This window comes from Dreissena polymorpha, chromosome 5 (assembly GCF_020536995.1).
Source record: "Dreissena polymorpha isolate Duluth1 chromosome 5, UMN_Dpol_1.0, whole genome shotgun sequence".
In the NCBI taxonomy this organism is placed as follows: Eukaryota; Metazoa; Mollusca; class Bivalvia; order Myida; family Dreissenidae; genus Dreissena; species Dreissena polymorpha.
Genome location: NC_068359.1, coordinates 48,956,335 through 48,978,894, shown reverse-complemented (window position 1 = coordinate 48,978,894; position 22,560 = coordinate 48,956,335). Strand labels below are relative to the sequence as shown.

Below are 22,560 nucleotides of genomic sequence, written 5' to 3'. Positions count from 1 at the left end.
CTTTCCACTTGTCTGTTCCAATAACATTCACCTGCTTGTAACAAACAATTACAGACACAATAAGTATAATCAGTCTGATATGTGTATCATTATTTTTATCCTGGAAGTTACTGGATCATTTGTCGCTCAGCTGTCAAGTAATGTTTGTTTTAACAAGATGTTTAACAGATATGGTCTTCGTTGACAAAAATGCTATCAGACAGATGTTTATTTCCTTTTGTCCAATTCAAAGCCACAAATTTTTTATAACTACTATCAGTACAAGTCTTATTTGATGCCATCAGCAGTTAAGCATAAATATTTCATTTATAGATAAAATGTATTTCATTTATAGATAAAATGTATAACAGCATAACAATAGTGTTTAGTTTCAATGTATAAAAGACGATGTTATTGTGACTTCCAAGTAGAACAAGTAGTTACAGACTAGATTCATAACAGATAAATATAGGGCTAATAACATCCCCGCAAGAAAAGATCATTTTGATAAAAGTTTGAAAGCCTACCCCAAGTTGTTTATATATTATTGTGCATGGTCATTTTTCTCCCTTTTGCCTGCAGTCTCATAGACATACGCAACCAAGCTTTGTAATTGAAGTTGTACAACCTGAATGTTGCTTTAACCTGAATTACTTGGCGATGTGACATCGATCTGAATGCTATACTTTGTGGTGCTATGTCTCTTAACCCTTTCTCACCCAAAAGCAAAGTGAAAATGGCTTTTGCAACCAGCATAAAATCAGAACAGCCTGCGAGTAACTCTTAGTATATTGCAAGTATCTTTAACAATTTGGAAATGAAGCCTTTCAAACTTAAATATATTAAGGAAGGACTTAATAAATTTAATTTGATTTTCTAAATGACTTCAATTTTTGTTAAAACTATATCATATATGCCATACTCAATTAAACATAACAGTTTATCCTTACTGCCTTTAAAATTAGTATGTTTCTCCTTTTTAAAATCGTTGTTTTTCATTGTATATAATATTGTATCATTGCTTTGGTTTCAGTTATTATATTTTGACACGTGACAGCACTTCATTTATAATTGTATGCATTAAAGATGTACGTATGTATAAGTCTGAATAAACTGTCTGTTCTGTTCTTTTCTATGAATGACAACAGCTTAGTGGATTATATAAATAGGATAATAAGAAAATACAAAAGTCTCACACACAACTCATGACACACATTTTCCCTCTTTTCCCATATTCCTTACCTTAACAATCTGGTCGTGCGTGCAAAGCCCGGTCTTTTCTGCTGGTCCGCCCACCATCACCTTGGAAACGATGATTCCTTCTGTTGTCATGCCAACATGCTGATTGTTGTTGTTGTTACTGATTATCAAGTCACTTGTATTGCCGTTGTTGTTGTTGCTCTCAAACTGCAAGATAAGATGCCATCATTTTTAACTTAACAATTGTAGATGTCTCATTACTTGTACTTGATAGCCGAGCTGAAAAAGAAAATTTCAGCATAATTAAAACTCAATACGAAATATTAAACACACATTTCATTTGGTTGATCCATTAATATTTTGATCATTAAAATATTTTAATTTTCTGCAAAAAGATGATGTGAAAACGTTTGATATGCTGCTACTTTTATATGACGGGCCAAACATCTTTCAATTAAAACAGCAGACAAACAAAACTGATTTTGGTAGATAAAATATGACAAAAGAAACTTTGCCATGTTCACAAATTATAAATCAAACTTGATCCCTGTATACACTTTCAGTTTCATTCCAAAGTAAAGCTGAAATTCAATTTCACTCACTTAAATAAAATGAAAGACTTATCAAAGACACACATCAAAGAAAACATACAGCATAACCTAAAATAAAAATACTCTGGTTCTATTAGGTTAAACCCCGTGAAGATATTGATGATTGGGTGAATTTAATTAAATGGAAGTGTAACAAAGTATCGAACCTATTTTAAAGCACGCAATACCATGCAATATTAAAATAGATCCCAATACAATAGTAGAAAAGACAGTTTGGTAAATTAAATACTGAATTAATATTTCAGAAATCAGACCAAAGTTAGAAGATAAACAGTGTGAAAGAAGAGAAAGCTTTTAGTCAGGACACCACGCCATCAAACTTCAATGAGTTGTGCTCTGTGAAAAGGGGGTTAAATGCATGTTTGTAAAGTGCATTCCGCCTAAACTGCATTTTTGCTAAGAACAGACTTTCTTTAAATGAAAAATATCATAAAAGCGGAAAGTGTTGTCCCTTAGTAGCCTGTGCAGACTGCACAGGCTTATAAATCTTGGTCGACACTTTACGCATATGCATTAAATCCCCTTTTCACAGAGCATGGCCCAAATATATTGAATACATGAAAAATCTGGCCTTTTTTTCTAATGATTTATTTATTACCCAAGGGCAGCTTCTGACACATGCAATGTGGAACAGCCTTGTCAAATCCCCATTAGTGTAAGGGTCCTTCACAACTGAGCTCCCTAATTTATTCATTTCTCCCATGCCAACAAGACCACCACCCTACTTTACACTTGGGCTCCATCTCAAGAACAAAATTTATTGATTGTTAACCATGAATTACACTCAGCCAACATAGTTTTCAATTGCAACAATACAGACAATAAAGCAAGGCCTAATTATGATCATTTTGCAATCAAGAAAACTGGCTAACATCTGGACTATTAGGACCGCAGTGTCAATAACTGTCACATAAATTGAGGACCAAACTGTCCAAGTAAGGACCTAGATCTTTATAAAGCCATAAAAGCATGTCCATGTATCCCCAATAGGTGACCCTAAAGAACCACATGCTTAGCTTTTCATTCATTTCTCAATTTCACCCAATTATATTCAACACCAAGTGCTTTGACTCAGAAAATATAAAACCATGTGTCCATCCTCCCATAGGTATCATGTGACCAACACTAAGGTTACCTAGGTTACAGGGTCAAACAGGGTCAGCTGTGGATGCAATAATAACTACCCATGGGTAGAATAACAATTGACATGAATTTCAATTAATCACAGGCTGGACAGGAATTGAATTACTCCTATAACTCAATTAGGCAGCCTTTGATCACATTGGCAATGTGCAGCGTGTCTTTCCCATCTTTTGGGGCTCAAGGTTGATAATGCATCCAATGTGAAGCAATGATTTACAGACAAAAATAGCCCACACAAACTAATGTAAATAAATTATAATCACCATCCTTAATGAAAAGACAAACTAAAACATAATATAAAATAAGTAATTGTACCTATTCTTATAAGCATAATGTATGGTACAAACTGATGTCACATGGGGAACTGCAAGCAACACTAATAGAGTTTTATGTTGCTAATCATTAATGATTTGAGAAAAATTGCTTATCCTAAGTATTATGCAATGCACTTTCATGTGGTTCTGTCTTTGACAGTAGGGTTGTGTTTCTGTCTTTGACAGTAGGGTAGTGTTTCTCTCTTTGACAGTAGGGTTGTTACTTATCATCCTTTCATACATGATCTCTTCCACTGGAAAATGAAAATTATTTAATTCAGCAAGCAATTAAAATTCTGTATGTCAAAAAAAAGTTTAGAAATTACTGTTTACCCATAAAACATTATTCACGCCAACAAAAGTTTGCAATTCATAGGTCACATGTCCTGCATCTGGTGTAATTTGCCATGGTTGATACAAAGTTATTGAGGAACAAATAACAACCCTAAATAGGCACACGGCACAATTGAAGCCAGATTTGTGACTTCCGTTATTGTGCCAAAGATAATAAATTACTGACAGTATGCACACATTATGCTCTGGCGTTGCCAGTGATTTAAACTGGACATGTGAGTGGACAATACATCACAAGGACAATTAGGTACTGGTCAGTTGGTGACACTGCATGGCTTGACCAGTGGTCATCAAGCTGCCAATTGAGTCCGGCCATCAGCCAATTAGGAGATGTGAAGTTCACATGTCCTGTACGTTTAATAGCAGGTGATAATTGAACGTATTGGGTATCAGAGAGGGATGACAGAAACGAAGAAGTTCAAATAGGGCTATTATTTAAATGTGAACGCTGAAGTACAAAGCAATTGAAACAGTATTGACCTACGATTAGTCTGAAATGTCAGAACGCTATTGTACCGAGGTTGAAGTGTTGTTTGACAACGGGTGACCATATCTGTAAAATTATTGCATGATGGCCGGTTCCCACAGAACATGAATTCCATGATTATGGACCAGAATGTTTGAGGATGTCAGTATTTTTAACTACTCACTATCGCTGATTCATTTTGTTGAATAAATCATTATCGTAAACATTTGTCCAGAAAAGACATAACACCTCTGAGATATTCACTTGATTTCATTACAACACTATAAGATTGTCTCAAAGATGAGCTGTTTTGTGATTCAAATAGCAGTCATAGACAGTTTTAGCTGCTCAAATCAAGCATTTCAGCAATCACATACGGTCATAAATGTCCCAAACTTCCCAAACACAGATTGTGATGAAAATCTGAATCGCCAATTATCACCAATTTTCCACAATTTGCACTTGCTATCTCTTAGTAACCACATTACCGAACAGATTTGCAGGCAATGAGTAATCTATGAGAGGCCATCTCACCATAAGATGGCATGGCATAAAAATGCAATTTTCGACCATTTTTTCTGCAATTTATCATTCAAATTGACCATGCAATAAAAAAGAACAACTGAGAGAGGGAGACTGTATGACTCAGACCCTTAATCAACATGTGTCTCTGATAATTCAAGAAATCTCAAGAAGGTACCCTTGGAGCACACTGACTATAGACCAAACTTCAATGTCAACTCACTTATATTTATAAGGAAGCTTCTGAAGGGACTTGTTAGCAGTTTTGGTAAAAAAAATATAATTTTCTAACAAGTTGTCATAGATTCAAAAATTAATGAATACTATATATTCAAGCAAGCAAAATAACACTTTGAAGAGAAATGTATAAAAAAAATATTGGAACCTTAATACAAATCATAAATGGAACTCTGTCACACAATAAAATGTTTCCATCGCTTTTTCGCTTTTTGTCGATGATTTGGAATATACATGTGTAACTTACATAGCATTTAAAATCCAATACCAAACTAAAATGCGTGTTGCAGAGGTAGCGCATTTGCTTTTGCTCCTAGAGAACCAGGGTTTGATTCCCTAATGAGAGGCAAACTTATTTATTTATTTTTATTTTTGTCCTTCTCGGATTGAAATCATTTAAAACTATTCCATATATCATAGTTTGGTTAATTAATATATTTTTGACATTATATAAAAAGAAAATAAAATCTGTGCACATTTCCCTCTTAGGCTTTCCCTTAGAAGTCTTTCCGTGTATGCGAAAAACAGGTTGTATCAACTTCCAATGTCAAACGTAGAGGTCAAAATTCAAGGACAAAGACATAGGATTTCCTTTCCACTACATAAATATTAAAAGCAAGGCAAAATTTTAACATTTTTTCGTTTGATATTCCCTTTTAAATATATTCCCCATATTAATACAGAGTGTCACATACAACTCCCAAGCTTGTTATTTAAAGGTCATGGTCACTATTAAAGGTCAAACAAGGTATTTCCTGGATATTAAAGTAACTTGGTTGATATGTTGATCGTCATTAGCAGCGTTACATGTCCCGATTGACATATCTGATGCAGAAAGTTCAAGATTTTTCTCTACAGAACATATTGTTCCATTTTTCGTTCTGACATTGCCTTCCTTGCTTTCCATCAACAAACATATTCTTTGCATGATACGTCACATCCCGTAACCAGCCTTGTTCATAAATAAAAATGTCCTTAAATATCATGCTCTAGGACATTATTTGCATTTTTCTGACAGTAAAGGCAATAAAAATTATTGACTTCTACAAGACTATAATTTAAGAAACAAGATCAAAGCAGATTCACATATTGTTTCTGTTTATTTACAGACTTGAAAATTCAACAATGGAGTGTAATTCAATCCATGTCCGTTGTTTTAAAAAGGATATTACAGTGTCAGAAATAAACAGCAGAATCAAAGCTCATTTGACACAATCCAGTCGTAAAATATAATTTTCAAAGAGGACACATCATTAATAATTCAACATTTGTTTTCATAAATTGTTTTCTCTCAAATTTCCCCCATTTCTTTGACAAGATGCATTACCAATGCCAAGGCCTGCAGCTGTTGTAATTTCCATGTTTTCTCCATGATTTGGCCTGTTTAATTGTCAAAATTGGCTGCAAAAATCTAAATTTAATTATTGAAAATGAATTTTGATTATTCAGCCCTCTGCATCAAGAGGCTATTGTTAATTTCAAGGAAAACAAAAATGTAAAGCGCTAAAAATAATAGGAACAGTTACCATGCAGATGTGGATACCTAGAAAATAACACCACCCCCTTTTTGCCAAAACAATGTTCATTAAAAGAACATTTTTTATTACAAATTGTTTAACAAATACCGGTAACTTAATTTATGATGCTTCGAAAATATTTGAACCAAGTGAGTATGAATGCTTTTTTCTAAATATCATGAATTTTGAAAGTCATTTTGATTCAAAAATAAAAATGTGTATCATGCAACTAGGAAATACCTAATACATATATGAAGCCCAGTTGGTGTGGATAATGTATCTAGTATATGTAAACTGTGCATTTTACCTTCTTTAGCATTATTCTGATCAATATGGAAATGTTATTGTAATTCAGGCAAAGTAAAAAAAGGAATCCACTTTGTTATTTTTCAGATATGACCAAAAAAGCATTTATTATGTAAAATATACATAAGAATAATACAATCCATGTCTTTGTCATTTTTAATATTTTATTTTAAAAATCATGAATATCGTTTATTCATACATGGACTCTTGGTATGTTTTGTTTTAAAAAAGAGAGATATTTGAGTAAAACCAGTTAAAAAGGGTATTTGAATAATACCAATAGACATTTTGATCATAAAATTCAACTAAATCTAATTCTGACGACCAGTTATCTTAATGGTCACTTGGCAGTTGTTGAAATGGCAAATGCGCAAATTAATTCCATACCTTATGTTAAAAGCAAAATTATTTCAAATCTGACAATCTAAAAATAACCATTAACCAAAAACTAGAAAAGTTATTTTTCTTTCAACATGAATCTATTGTTTAACCCTCATAATTTTGGTAATAAAACAATTAGGTCCTTGGCAAATTTTACAACAAAGACTAATAACAGTACCCTTATAACAGTCTCTAACATGGTTCATTAAAATTTGAAGAGTGCCAATCAAGCTATTCTAAAGTGCAAACAGTTTTGACAGAAAATGGTAAACATTTTTTACGACTGCTACACAAATCTTTGCTCAGTAGTGATGTCTGCATTGATCACAACATTAAATTTCTGGATGCTGTGAACTGTCAAATATTTAACAAGCCCCAATGTAAATATGTTAATGAATTGTTTTTAGCTCAGTCATCCACAATGTTGTTGCAGTGATAATAATTGACAAAAAGAACCCTAATATAACTTAAAAAGAAACATAAACATATAAGTATATGTTGAATGCGATTTCTGCAATGACGATTTCTAGTATGAACGAAAAGACCAACTAACGTGTTTCATCTTTACCAAAGCAACGTTACGGGACAATGAACAAATTAAATATTGAAATGCAAATTATTTGGATTGCTCTTCCATTGAAGAAAGCCAGTCTAAGCTGCTAATGTCACAAACAACACTGTACTGTAAGATATGGATATATTAACCCATTTATGCCTAGCATCTAGAAAAAAGGCCTTTGCAAACAGCGTAGACCCAGATGAGACGCAACATGATGTGGCGTCTTATCAGGGTCTGCGCTGTTTGCTTAAAGGAATTTCTGTAAGAAATATTCTAAATATAGAAAGAAATATACTAGACATCCTTAATTTTGGAAATAAATTGATCCAATTTAGAAGGATGGGAGAGTCCACTAGGCATAAATGGGTTAAGCTTAGGAAACAGTAGGGTACGTAACGTAATATCAGTTTTCTTCTTCACGTGCCATGAAATTCATATTTAATTTGTAGGAAAGACTTTTCCAGGCTGATGGGTACTCTCAGACAATTTACCACTGGCAGTTTTCTTCCTTCAGGCGCATCAATTTGGCGCTCAGTTATTTTCCCAGTATCTAACAAGGAACCCCCGATAACACTGACGGACATAATTCAAAATATGCATACACTACAACTGACAATTATCTTCATAGCTTTGGTGAATCTACAGTGTTTCATTGGAATTAAAGAAATTTTCTTAGAACTAAATAATAATAATAATAATAATAAAAGCTTTATTTACAGAAGGTTACACATAAAGACAGTGACACACTATACATATTATGCAGATGAATCAATACTTTTTTACAATGTGGCCTTCTTAAAATAACATACACAAATAGGTCTATAACAAGTAAAACATTCAAACAATATTTACTTACACCTATACATAACACACATTTTGTCTTTTAGACAGACACAAATGAAATAACATTGATTAGAAAATAACATGACATATCATTGATAGAAAATAAATGTGCTTTATATTGCCTTTTAAAAGCAGAGATAGAGCATGCCATTCGTATTCAAATTGGTATACTGTTCCAGATATTCATGCTATGGTATGAAAAAGCTCGTTTCTTATAACATTTTTTAGCTTTGGTATTAACAATATCGTTATGGGTGGCAGATCTTAAGTTAAAGTTGTGATTTTGAGAAAAAGTTATAATATCATTTAAATATTCCGGAGTCTGATTGTTGACACATTTATTTATTAAGATTGCAGTGTGGTATTTACATATATGATTTAACGAGAGCCAATTAAGCTGTAAAAACAAATCTTTGGATGGTGTTTTATTTGGCTTTTGTAGAATTACTTTTGCTGCGCGTTTTTGTAAAACATTCACTTTTGTTAAATTGGTTTTATTAGCGTTGCCCCAGATCGAACAATAATCATCGAAATTGGTTAGAATATATGAGTTATGAAATAATTTCTTTATATCAAAAGTGAGATAATTTGATATCTTTTTTAGCAGAGATATTTAACTGCTTATTTTAGAGCATGTTTTATCAATGTGCACTTTCCATTGCAGATGTTTGTCGATATAAAATCCTAAAATATTATGGCTAGTGACATTCTCAATAGCATTATTATCTATTTTAAGATTAAGGTTGATATTTTTATTTTTTTGTTTTGAGCCAATAAGCATGCATTTTGATTTATTAGGGTTTATCATCATGTTATTGAGGGTGCACCATTTTTGTATGGAATAAATATCATTTTGTAAGTTAGTCTGAATTTCTGAAGGATTCGCCCCTGTAGCATATAGTGTCGAGTCATCAGCAAACAAGTCTCTGTCTGATTGGTTTAGTAATAACCCAATATCATTTTTGACGATGCTGGAACAGCGTCGTCTAAGGTTTGATAACCAGTAAAAAAATTCTTCACAATGGGAACCTATGTAAAAGACTGAGCCAGTCCGATTGAGATAACTCGATTTTTCAGTTACTTCCCTTGGCATTCAACACTGCGTAGGAGATTGCTCGTTGATTTTCATTGATAACATTCTCCTAGCAGAGTTGTCATTCGTGTTGATAAAGGTAAATATTAATAGAACAGCATATCCTGGGGAAACAGATTCAATAAGTGTATCAGAACGTTAATTTAAAATTAGTAATTTTACATCCATTTTATTTTTATGGACCAATGAAACAACTGTATATTTTCTCTATTTTGTTTGATATTTGTTCTCGATTTAGTAAATAAATTGCGAATAAAACATGTAATATTAACTTTTTACTTGATCACAAAACTAAAGAATGCGAACAATTTCTAACCTGCAAATTGTAAACGCTGCACTGCTATGATATATATACATATAACAACATTCCTTTGCATAATTGTCCGTCCCGCTAGCGCAGTGGTAAGGACGTTCGCTTTTTCACCTTTACGACACCGGTTCGATTCCCGCTCCCGACGCAATGTTATATTTTGTCTGTTTTGTGGTCACCATTCCGGACAGGTGTTTTTTTTCCGGATAATCTCATACCCCCCGCAGCATTTGACCATATAAAAAATTTAAAAGCATTTCAGTACAAAACAAATAGCTGGAAATTGCAGCTATCATTCAAAATTCGTCCCAACTGTCGTCAATCTAATCTTATTAGGTAGGAGTGCTGGACACACTCCGGTTCCCAACATTATGCAGCCTCAGCGCGGAGGTAACTCATTACCTTGGAAAAACACAAATACACAGACTGGGTGCAGCCTAGGCGCGTATAGACTCAAACAAGGCAACAAACTCAAGTGCGGGCACAATCATTTAAAATTTACATATTGAATACGATATTCTAACAGAAATTACACAACCACCTAAGTGTACATACCACGTTTGATATTTCGTTCGATTGTTAGATTTCAGTATATACATGTATAAGGTCATTTCGCTATTAGTTAACTTATCCATATGTTCGTGGGCGAACTCGGATAGTCAAGTGCTCATACGATTGAGCTCACATGGTCCGGCTATGTGCTCATACCTACTTTCGAGAATCATCATGAAGGTATTGCCATACCTAATGAACAAGAATGTGACCTGCCTCCCAGTTTCGCGCAATGGGTCAAGTTACCCACGGGTACTACTTTCCCGTACCCCTAAACTTTTTTTCGTACCAAAAATGTTTCGTACGCAAATGTTTTTCGAACCAAATTTGTTTTCGTACCCAAAATGTTCGTACCCAAATTTTTTATCGTACCCAAATGTTCGTATCAACATACACAATTGTGGTGATATAGATAGACTTAAATTGATGTTTTATATCCATCCTCTTCAAAAGCATCGTCACACCAGTACTGTCAGTACTTTGATTATATATTAGAAACAAGAGAGGGCCCAAAATAGAACCTTGAGGGACACCACTCTTAATAGTTAGAGGGGTAGAAAAACTAGTCCCTAGTTTAACGCATTGTTGTCTTTGACTAAGATAAGAACGAAAAAGAGACAAGGTACCATCTGAAAAGTGATGAAGTTTTAGTTTGTACAACAGAATTCCATGATCTACTAAATCAAAAGCTTTTTTCATGTCAATAAAAACAGAACCAATACAATTACCATTATCTATATCTTTTAGCCACTCATCAATGAGCACTAATCAGTGCTGTTTGGCAAGAATGATTTTCTCTAAACCCTGACTGATGTTTATTTAACACATTTGTTACACGAAAGAATTCTTTTAATTCATTTGATAGATGTCTTTCGAATTTCTTGGATATAGTTGGCAATATTGAAATCAGACGATAGTTATTACAGTCCTCTCTGTCTGAGCCTTTATATATTGGTAGAACATACGCTTCTTTTAACAAATCCGGGAAAATTCCTGTACGAATACTATTATTTATTATGCCCCCCTTCGAAGAAGAGGGGGTATATTGCTTTGCTCATGTCGGTCTATCGGTCGGTCTGTCGGTCCGTCCACCAGGTGGTTGTCAGACGATAACTCAAGAATGCTTGGGCCTAGGATCATGAAACTTTATAGGTACATTGATCATGACTCGTAGATGACCCCTATTGATTTTGAGGTCACTAGGTCAAAGGTCAAGGTCACGGTGACCCGAAATAGTAAAATGGTTTTTGAATGATAACTCAAGAACGCATACGCCTAGGATCATGAAACTTCATGGGTAGATTGATCATGACTTGTAGATGACCCCTATTGATTTTGAGGTCACTAGGTCAAAGGTCAAGGTCACGGTGACCCGAAATAGTAAAATGGTTTTTGAATGATAACTCAAGAACGCATACGCCTAGGATCATGAAACTTCATGGGTAGATTGATCATGACTTGTAGATGACCCCTATTGATTTTGAGGTCACTAGGTCAAAGGTCAAGGTCACGGTGACCCGAAATAGTAAAATGGTTTCCGGATGATAACTCAAGAATGCATACGCCTAGGATCATGAAACTTCATGGGTAGATTGATCATAACTCGCAGATGACCCCTATTGATTTTGAGGTCACTAGATCAAAGGTCAAGGTCACGGTGACCTGAAATAGTAAAATGATTTTCGGATGATAACTCAAGTACGCTTTTGCCTAGGATCATGACACTTCATAGGTACATTAATCGTGACTCGCAGATGACCCCTATTGACTTTCAGGTCACTAGGTCAAAGGTCAAGGTCACAGTGACAAAAATCGTATACACACAATGGCTGCCACTACAACGGACAGCCCATATGGGGGCATGCATGTTTTACAAACAGCCCTTGTTATCGAGGTTTTTGGTAAAACAATATGCTCTCCACAGTATTTTATAATATTTGCACCGATCCCTTCGATTCCCGTAGCCTTGTTAACATTTAAATTGCCAATTATTTTACTTACTTCGAGAGGGGTAATGTAATTTATAGCAAATTCATGCTGTTTTAAGGATTTGTCAAGATGTAGCTTTAAATAAGAAAAGTTTTCTTCATGAAATTTCAGCTTATCAACAATGTTTGATATGTTTGTAAAATGCTCATTTAAGGCAATTAGGATCCTACTTTTGCCCTCAACATACACACCGTTCACTAAAATTTTATTTGGCAAATTTACTCCGCTATTTTGATCATTGTCATTATTAGTTCATTATAATAGCAAAACTACTAATTTAATACTGTAAAATCATCTATATACGTTTGAATGAAATTATGTGGTTTAAAAAAAAAAAAAAAAAAAATTTTTAATGCATGAATTCGTGGATTTCTGATTTTGGAAAAAAAAGAAGACAAATTTGCTTAAGTCATTTTCCAATTTATAAGTGTAAAATTCTGAAGCAGTGAACCAACATAATTCAATAAAACTAATGCCCCATGCATATTAATGATGTTACAGTAATTATGTTGAGGGAAATTTATATTTGCATCTTTAGTTTACTCGGCAATCCTATCCTTTATGTTTCGTGCTGAAGGCAGAAAGTCAATCAGGCTTCCACAACTGGCCAAATCAGAAAAAGGCAGGTAAGAGATTCAAACCATATGCTCGGTCACCTGAGTAGTAGCCAAACACCCTAACCACCATGCACAAAGTCAGTTATGAATTGTCAGGTGTTGTTATTTTCATGAAACAGTACTGTTTCAAATAGCTTATTTCTTCTATGAACATTAGAATAGACCATAATTATTGTGTAATCTTTTCATGACCTGCAATTTGACATTATATATCCTACATGGGTAGCAATCTCATGCAGACATCAACAATAATGATCAGTCTAAGAGCAAAATAGATCTCTTTTTACAACTTCTGAACAGGTGTATGTAAAATAGCTGCAAACATGCAAAATTAATAAATTTTGCTTCTAAATAAAATCAAGCTGCACTAAAAAAGACCATCCGATAATCTTTAGTACAGGGTGAAGATAAAAGCATTGCACAATTACTTAGAGATCTCTTCACAACTTTTGAACAGGTGTATGTAAAATAATAGCAAACATGCTGCAAAATGAATAAATTTGGATTCCCAATGAAATCAAGCTGCAGTAAAGAAGGCGAACCAATAATCTTTAGTACTGGGTGAAGATATAGAGGTGTATGAAAAAGAATAACACACATGCAAAATGAATAAACTTTGATTCCCAATAAAATCAAGCTGCCGTATAGAGGACCATCCAATAATCTTTAGTACAGGGCGAAGATAAAAGAATTGCAGACTTAGAGAACTGTCATAAGGCAGAGTAAACGCCCTGTGATGTTGACTGGAGAGGATTAGGCCAGAGATCTTGCAGATGCTCTCTTGAGGACCCATATTACCAAATAAGACAACGGCTGTCAATGTCATTGTTGAAATCAATTCTTTATCACCACTATATCCTCTTGATTTGAAACCGGCAAGAAACTTAACATATTCTCGAAAGCCTATCACAAGGTTTATTCACACTGGTTACAATGAATTACTTGCAGAGGACAACTGAAGTCCAATTCCTAACTGTTACAGTGTTTGTTTCCCCATATTCCAAAGTTTTCAGTTATACAGAAGCGGTAAATTAACCTCTCACTTTTCCTGCCTATGCTCATAATAGGTGCAAATACTTCTGCAAATAACTCATAACTGCCCTATCTGAATCATAGGGAGGAGAAGACTGGCCCCAAAAAATGGTCTTCCCACAAACAGACAGGGAATCAAACCTGTTATCGTCCAAAGTGGTACTCCAGTGCTCTACCAAATGAGCTAGCCAGCTTAATGGTTAAGTTGTAATAAACCAATATTTGTGATCAAATAGTGAGCTGTAAATATAATTTTGGTATGATACAAAACATAATATTACAAGTTAACCCTTTATCATTTTGATACATATAATTTTTTAAGCATTTGTAGACCCTTAGAAAGTTAAATTTATTTAAAGTCCTTTCTTACTTATATATATATAGATTCAAGTATTAAAGGCTTCATTTCCAACCTTAAGATTCTGATGAGCAGCAAACAGCATAAAACCTGAACAAACTGCGAGTTACTCGCAGGCTGTACTGGTTTTATCCTGTTTGCACATAGCCATTTTCACTTGGCTTCTGAGTGGGAAAGGGTTAAAACCTCAGCACATGCATTTTACACTACTTGTAGCAACCAATTAAGCTAGTATTAATATTATTAGATACTGGTTTAGTTTACATTGTTCTTTTTTTCTATTTTTCTTCAGTTTTTATTACTGCTTTTTGTGTGTTTTGTTCCGTGTTTAGCATTTTAATAAATACCAACAGTAACGAAATTATATTTAAGGAACTAGCAAAAGTCACCAAAAAGAGTTATGCCCACTTACCGCCTGAAGTCCACCCATGATGTTAAATCCGAGGCTGCCGGCCACTCTTTCCAGCACCAGCATCATCTTCTCGTGCCCAGAACACTGAAACATGCATGGCTGGGCGTGAGGACAAAACTCGCCAGATGGTCTAACACTTAACACTTAAAAATTATACAAAATAATTATCTCAGAAACATTTCACACCGCATTGAAAAAACAACTCTGATATTCCATAAATTCTCTTTGATCTCAGGGAATCAATATGATTTGACATTATAGAAGTGGTTGACACCACATCAGTCCCTGGTGAAAGGTCAATTGCAGACAATCAAATTACACAATGAATCTGAATAAAAAACAACAACAATGCAAGTTTCAGTTTTGCTCAATTTTGGGTAATTAGCTGATTGTGTTAAAAGCATACATAATTAAGTGCATAATGCATTTTGTTTAAAGTGTTTAAATTAACATTGTGGTAAAAACATTCCTAATGAAAGTCTCTGGCCAATAAGATCATATGCCAGAGGTCTTCATAATGAAAGTTCCTGAGCATTAAGATCATACAGGAATAGGAGCAATAATGAACTTTTTCGTAACAGAAAAATCCACCATGAAAAACCTACATAACAAAGGTCCTCTCACAGTTACTGGGCCCATTTTCACCAAAATATTCTGAAACTAAAGTCTTCAAATATAAAGAACATTCGTTAAACTGGAATATTCAAGAATTGCTTTAATTGTGGGCCAAACATGACATAAACCTCCTCTATCTTCATCATTTTTCATGCAGAACATTTTGTTAATGCCATAATCATCATTGGAAGGCTGTATATATTCTAATGCTGGAAAAAAAATTCTCGGTTCTAAGTCTATTCTTTATTCTTAAGTCTAAGAATGGGTTGATGAATACAGGCCCAAGTCTAAATTTAATTAGAAACTTAGTATCAATGTTAAGGAAAGAATACTTCAGCTTAAATCTTTGTTTAATGACTGAACAACAAAGAAACTAATAATCAACATAAAATTCTTCCAGGGGTTGGAATAATGCAAAAACAATTTTAGTGAAATAAAGCCGCAGCCACGCAGCTTTTTTAATGGTGGCATGTCAAATTTTTATTGCTATAATCCTTGGCGATCTGTATCCAAAGCCAACAAAGTTACTGCTTTGGTCACAAGATTATCAGTATTAAAGGGTTTGGCACACTTGAAGCCTGCTGCATGCACCCACCAGCATCAAAGGTCTGTTAATGCAATCACTGGTATTGTCCACAGGGCTTTTTTTTCCTGTTTTTGTAAAGCGGCCTTGGCCCCCCCCCCCCCCATTTTGTGAAAAAATGAGTCGCAAACTGTTCAAAATTGTGAAAAAATGAGTCGCGAACTTTCTAAAATTGTGAAAATTTGAGTCACGATCTCCTTGAAATTGTGACAATTTTAGTTGCGAATTTCACAAAATTGTGAAAATCGGCCATTCTCACAGAAGGAAAAAAACGGCCTGGTCCATGCCTTAAAAAGTCTGTCATTATACATTGAAGTTAATATTTGTAATGGAGCTACCTTAAAGTTAAAGGGACCTGTTCACAGTTTGGTAAATTGTCAAAATTGAAAAAGTGTTTTAGATTTGCAAATTGTTGGTTTAGTTATGTCTGTTAAAAAAAACAGTAATACTGAACATTTACCATGTTCTAAAAAATCCATTACATGCATCTTTTGACTATTTAGAAATCTTAAAATTATACAGCGTTACAAAAGCAAAACAATTTAATAATTTGGAGGGTTCTGTTATCGTTGACGTGGACTGCATATATAAAGTATAAAATACATTTTTGTTCTATAGTAGCATGGATGGCCAAGTGGTTTAAGCACTAGACTTTTACTCCAAGAGTCAGTGGTTCGAGCACGTGTGTGAATTACTTTTTCCCCTTCATTAATTTAATACTTGTTTTATACTGGAGCTATTTAGTTCCATGTTTACATTTATCAATTTAAAGCATTCAATGATAAACTTCAACACTGTCACATACCAAAATCTGTTAACAAGTCCCTTTAAGACGATGTAAATTGTGTGATGACATTAACCAGTCGATTTAACGGTTATGATAACGAAAACTTTATACGTAAATATATGTAAAAAAATGATACTATATGTGTCTTCCATGCTCATAGCATGAAATTATTTGCATGATCCGTTGCTCTTGATATTTGTAGCGAAACAAATCGGTTGCCTGTTATCAAACCTCAGCCACGAAACGCTCGAAAATGTTGAAAGGCGTATCTGCAACTAAGGGAGGTAACTGACTGGGCTCATACATTGGGTTACACCACACTTATTCTTTACACCGAATGTGCAGTATTGCGGTATTTTTCAGATAATATTATTAAAAGCAACATTTAAGTAAAAATAAACGTTGATATTGTGTACAAACAGACTATCAACATGTACAAACAGAATATCAACACATTAAATCAATGGTCCTTTTTTATAATACATAATAAAAATACATTGTAATTTTGTCATTCGGAACAAACAAACAACTGAAATATTAAGTATATAATTTTCTTTGATTTTCAAACATTACATTTACAAAGCCCGTGATTAAATACGCGTACAAGCCCAAATCTGATATCTAAAAGTCATTAATGTGTACGCGATAATGATTGTATCCGAAAACGTCGTATAGTCATATTGTGGTGTACACTCAAAATAAAACAGTGTCTATTACAAGAATATAGTTTCGTAGCGAGAAATCGATTAGGCGGAGAATTACTGGCTGCTATTTCACAGCAGCACGCTGACAGTTGCAGATATATAGAACAGGAACGTGGTGTCAGCGAAATCGACGGCTTAATTGTAGCGTCTGTGACCGAGGCTTTGATGTAAATCCGTCATGTAAACCCTGTAACGCTGAAATCAATACGTCTCGTGTCGTAAGCGATCATGAAAACCATTCTGATAATCTCCGGATTTTACGGCTACAATGAACGCCCTGTTTGTAGTACGGGCTATTTCATCGCTTCATTACGTATAGACGTACAGGAGAGATTGTTCGATATAAGCCCATTCGACACGTTGTGCACGTATGCACGGGATACGGATGTCTGGGCGTCAATGCGTGTTTGAAGACTGTTAGGTTGACATGAGATAACAATCATCGATTTTGGTTTTAAGAAAGCTCGCTTTCTTATGAATGAATATTATATACAACGAAACAACGACAGTGTACTTAAACTTATATATGCATGCACATGAAACTTGTAAAGACGCGCAAGGCGGGTCGTTTGTTAAGTGATTCTTATGAGCAAATAAATTTTAGCGTTTGCAGGTTAGTAAGATCATCAAATAGAATTATAACAGACATTTATTCGCATCAAATAGAATTAAAATATACATTCTTTCGTAACATTCATTCACATCCAATATGACCTGAACATGCGCTCAGTAGTTGTTTAAAAAAAATTACATCATGCTCATTTAAAGGATTGACCAGTCATCTCGTTCCGATTTCAAAATGAACACACCTAAATACATGAAGTATGCTGTTAAAGTTTGGTCTTTTATGCGTTAAAAACACCATCGTTATCAAGATTATCGAAATATGGTTCATATCAACGAATCCCCAGTTCACATAAGTTTCATATCAAAGCTGAAAAGCTATCAATATTGATGATTCCATCGCATCCATCACAAGATCAAAGGCGCGAGCGAGGCACCTCTGATCCCCGACAAGGGACAAGGCGACAAATGCAACCATGGAGGTCAAGGGCTGCCATATAATCATTAAACATATATTCACAACTTTATACAAATGAGCGCATTTCCACTGATAACCTTTACATTAGCTAAACGGCCAAATGCGATAAGGTAATTGTGTTCAAAGTGAAATGTTCGTTTTCTCTTTCCTCGCGTCCATAAATCAGGTTTAATTTCACGACCGTGTCAACATTCTGATCGTTATTGGCGCGAAAGAGTACTTCATAGAGCTCAAAGCCGGCTCCTGTTTTCATGGCATGTCATGTCTTCGAGTCGTATATCAGTCAGCGTGTTACCGCGAAGGACTTGAAACATACCCCGTGTACCACACAGATCGCGAGACACGGGGACGCGAGACGCCGCGTGGGGGTCGCCTTGAAAATATGCGCTTTTATGCTCAATTGAAACACATGTTTGAACATTCAATATAGAACCGATTACAACCATTTTCGAAAACAGATGGTGCATTTTTGCCATTGTCGTTCTGACGTGATGGAGGGGTTTAAAGAAGGTAGCCAACATGCCATCAAGAATATATCGCCAGAACGTCTAAAAGGAGCCAAAAAAAGACTCGACTATCATGACACTTGTCGCCCCTTTTTTGTCTGTTTTGTGTGTACTCTTGCTTGCGACCTTCACACCCGTCCTCAGTCAAGATCATCCATTGTATATGAATGAAATCATTCACCAAAGAAACATAACCCATGATTGTACGAGTCAAAGATTTGTCAATAAACATAAACTGTTTATTGATAGACCTTTGGTAGGAGTATATATTTAGAAAATGACTATAAATGCAATCGAGTCAAACATTATTGCAAATACAGACACAGTGGTGTTCTTCATTAAATCGCACATATTACATAAGCGTTGTATCTTCCCTGCGATACAAATAAAGTTGAATAATCTATCCTATCTGACTCCTCGGTAAAACTGATATTAATAATCCAACCATTATACCAACGGTTTGTTATAAAAAATAGAAAATAATGTTCGATATATTGTCATTGCCTAGCAACCGCTTTAAATACTTGACATTTACGACAACGCAATGCCGAATAAGCCCCTGGGCGATAAAGTTGATCTTTCTCAACAAGCCCAGATTACGACCATTGTATATCCATGGCAACACGGGCTCCTAGAATAAATGGTCAACTTGTTAAACCTCCTTCAAGTTTCGTTTGTTACACTAATTAGTCCGTACATGCAATTAAAATTCCGCGTTGATGACCGTTTGTCTGGGTGGCGTCGCGATTTGTTAAGGTGGTGTCATCAACGCTTTATGCAAAAGAATGACGCAATGTAAGCAAATAAAAAACATTGATTTAATGATTTAAAAGCATTCACGCAAAACCACTTCACTATGTCGGCGATGCTTTTAACGGCAAACAGCAAAAACATAAGTTTACACATATAAAACAAAGCACGATACAAAGCACAAAATGACTGGTATATACATGTAAAATAATACTTGAATGCATAGCAGTTGCATGTCGCAAAGGACGACGATTATTATGTGCACAAAGACGGCGAAATATGACAAACAAAATGATGATGGAGATGATGGAGATGATGATGATGATGATGATGATGATGATGATGATGATGATGATGATGATGATGATGATGATGATGATGATGATGATGATGACTATGACGATGACGACGACGACGATGACGATGATGATGATGATGATGATGATAATGATGATGATGATGATGATGATGATGATGATGATGATGATGATGATGATGATGATGATGATGATGATGATGATGATGATGATGATGATGATGATGATTAGGGTGATGATTTGTAACATCGCGTGAGGCGCGTTGACTCGAAGTCCCGACCTTCCGAACGGTCGTACGGCCTTCGCATACACTCGCGTGACATAAGAGAGCAGTCGACAAAGGTAATCACGAATATTTAATTGAACGAAACAAATGCCGATTATTTACATAAAGGACAACCAAAACCATTAGCAATGCATATCGAGGCAGGAGGGTCTTTTCTTCAATAGCAGTATTTACAAATTCTGTTATCAAAGAACGCCGGGCACACGACTTTTATCGCGCATATCATCATTACTAAGAGGATATAGGTCTGTATTGCATAATCGGATTATTAATGACGGTACTTTTGAATTACCACGGTGGTGAAGGTAATTCATGCAGCATAGGGAATCTCAATGAACATGGTTTTTACATTAAATATCCACATACTGTTTTACAAATACTCGTTTTTGAGTGTACGCTTTTTTGTCTGATTCCTTTTAATATAATTATTATGATTGACGATTGTGTTCAAAATTCAATGTTACAGATATAAACCCCTTAACGACCTATCTATGCTAAACAGCATTAAAACGGTGCATACTCGACATTGGAGCACGCATATCACGCATAGCCACGGATAGCCACGCATAGCCACGCATAGTATAGCATCGCACGCTGTATGATTTACCTTTGACTCACACTCTGTCGGGACGGTCTTGGTATACGCTTTCACGTTCTCCATATTCCGAGCTTGTTGCACGAGTTTGATACCCTGTATCTGCAGCCGCTTCCTCATGGCCTTTATCCTGGACACCAGCTCGAGCTCACGTGCGCTCAGTCTTTCGCGCAGTCTCAGCAGCTCCCCCTCCAGGCAGCGCACGTGCTCCTCTTGCTCGTGCACTCGTGCTTTCAAGTACTCCACGCACATGTGCCCGTTGTCTACTTCCTTTAGCGTTGCTCCGCAACCTCCGCCGCACGGGACACGTGGTTTACACAGGCAAGGGTTGTTTTTGTCTGCACCTAACTCCTCAACTGACCGCAGCAGCTCCCCGCAGCCCCGGTTCGTGCACGGAACCAACCGTTGACCACACACCTTTATGTGCGCTATATAGTCCCGCAGTTTTGGTTGCTCGCTACAGCCGTTCGGTTCGTACTCGCATACAACTTTCATGTTTAGTATAACGTCCCTTAGTGCCAAGACGTTCGTTAGATCCCCGGTGTTCAGCCCCTGGCACCGGAAAGGACAACAGCCGTGCTGTACGACCCAGGGTAGGATACAGCTCGAGCAAAACACGTGACCACACGGACTCTGCACGGGATTATCGAGCACGTGATGGCATAGAGCGCACTTCCGGTCTTCAGAAACACTGCACACAAATTTTTCAACGTCAAAGCCCATGTTGATATTTTTTTTACAAAATTCTTATCTCCTTTATCTTCATCAAACTCTCGCAGACTCCCCGCAGACTCCCACGCTCTATTAGCGTTTACAGTTAGCCTGTCTGCATCGTGTCGAGTGAGACTGGCATGTCATGTTCACTCTAGCCACGATGGTTGTCAGTACACACGGCCGTCCAACAAATATCTAATCCAACCCAAATCAGGTCATTAGCCCCGCACCGTCCAGCAAATATCTAATCCAACCCAGCTCAGGTCATTAGCCGCACTGGAGACGCCAATTCAAACTGTCTACAAAAAAAAATCATTAACTTTCTATAGACACGGTTTCAATTTCCCACTTTTTCAATTTATTACCAATTCGTCCGCTCAAACAATATTGCAAGGTGAAGTCCGGCGAGTCAAATAAATCACCAATGAAATAAATAATTATTTTTTAATCTCAACTAAACAGCTGAATTTAACTAACAAATAAAAAGACCGCTCAGTAATCAGTCATCGTGAAGTATTCACTTTTCCGATAAAGCGAACGAAGTGTCCGTTGTCATATTCAGCAGTTGGTTTAATTCAGCCGGCTTTTTTTATTTGAGAGATAACTCGAGCATTGGTCGCTATCGGAATTTTCTCGCGACACTGCTGTCCGACATTGTTCACCGATACCGAACTGCTGGCAAGAAAATCACAAGATCTGAAATTTGTTTGGACGGCGTTAACCCTTTCAGTGCGGGAACCGAATTTTGAAGGCCTTTGCAAACAGTTTGGATCCAGATGAGACGCCACAGAACGTGGCGTCTCATCAGGATCCAAACTGTTTGCTATTCTGATAATATTCTTTGAAAAAAATCGAAGAAAATGCTA

At 35.7% G+C, this 22,560-nt stretch overlaps 1 protein-coding gene across 2 annotated transcripts in view; it reads right to left on the bottom strand.

The window, feature by feature from the left end:
- Positions 1 to 22,250, bottom strand: part of LOC127881589 (E3 ubiquitin-protein ligase PDZRN3-like) — a 230,078-nt gene extending 207,828 nt beyond the window's left edge. Inside the window, exons 1-3 of one of the 2 annotated variants that reach the window (XM_052429575.1) lie at positions 20,993 to 22,250; positions 14,796 to 14,879; positions 1,222 to 1,386 (exon numbers count right to left, since the gene is read on the bottom strand). In XM_052429575.1, the coding sequence (XP_052285535.1) occupies positions 1,222 to 1,386; positions 14,796 to 14,879; positions 20,993 to 21,703 (960 nt within the window). In that variant the 5' untranslated portion in view covers positions 21,704 to 22,250. Of the gene's footprint in view, positions 1 to 1,221; positions 1,387 to 14,795; positions 14,880 to 16,916; positions 17,022 to 20,992 lie in introns of those variants that run through there. The other variant, XM_052429576.1, reaches the window with a different exon arrangement.
- Positions 22,251 to 22,560: the final 310 nt, after the last annotated feature.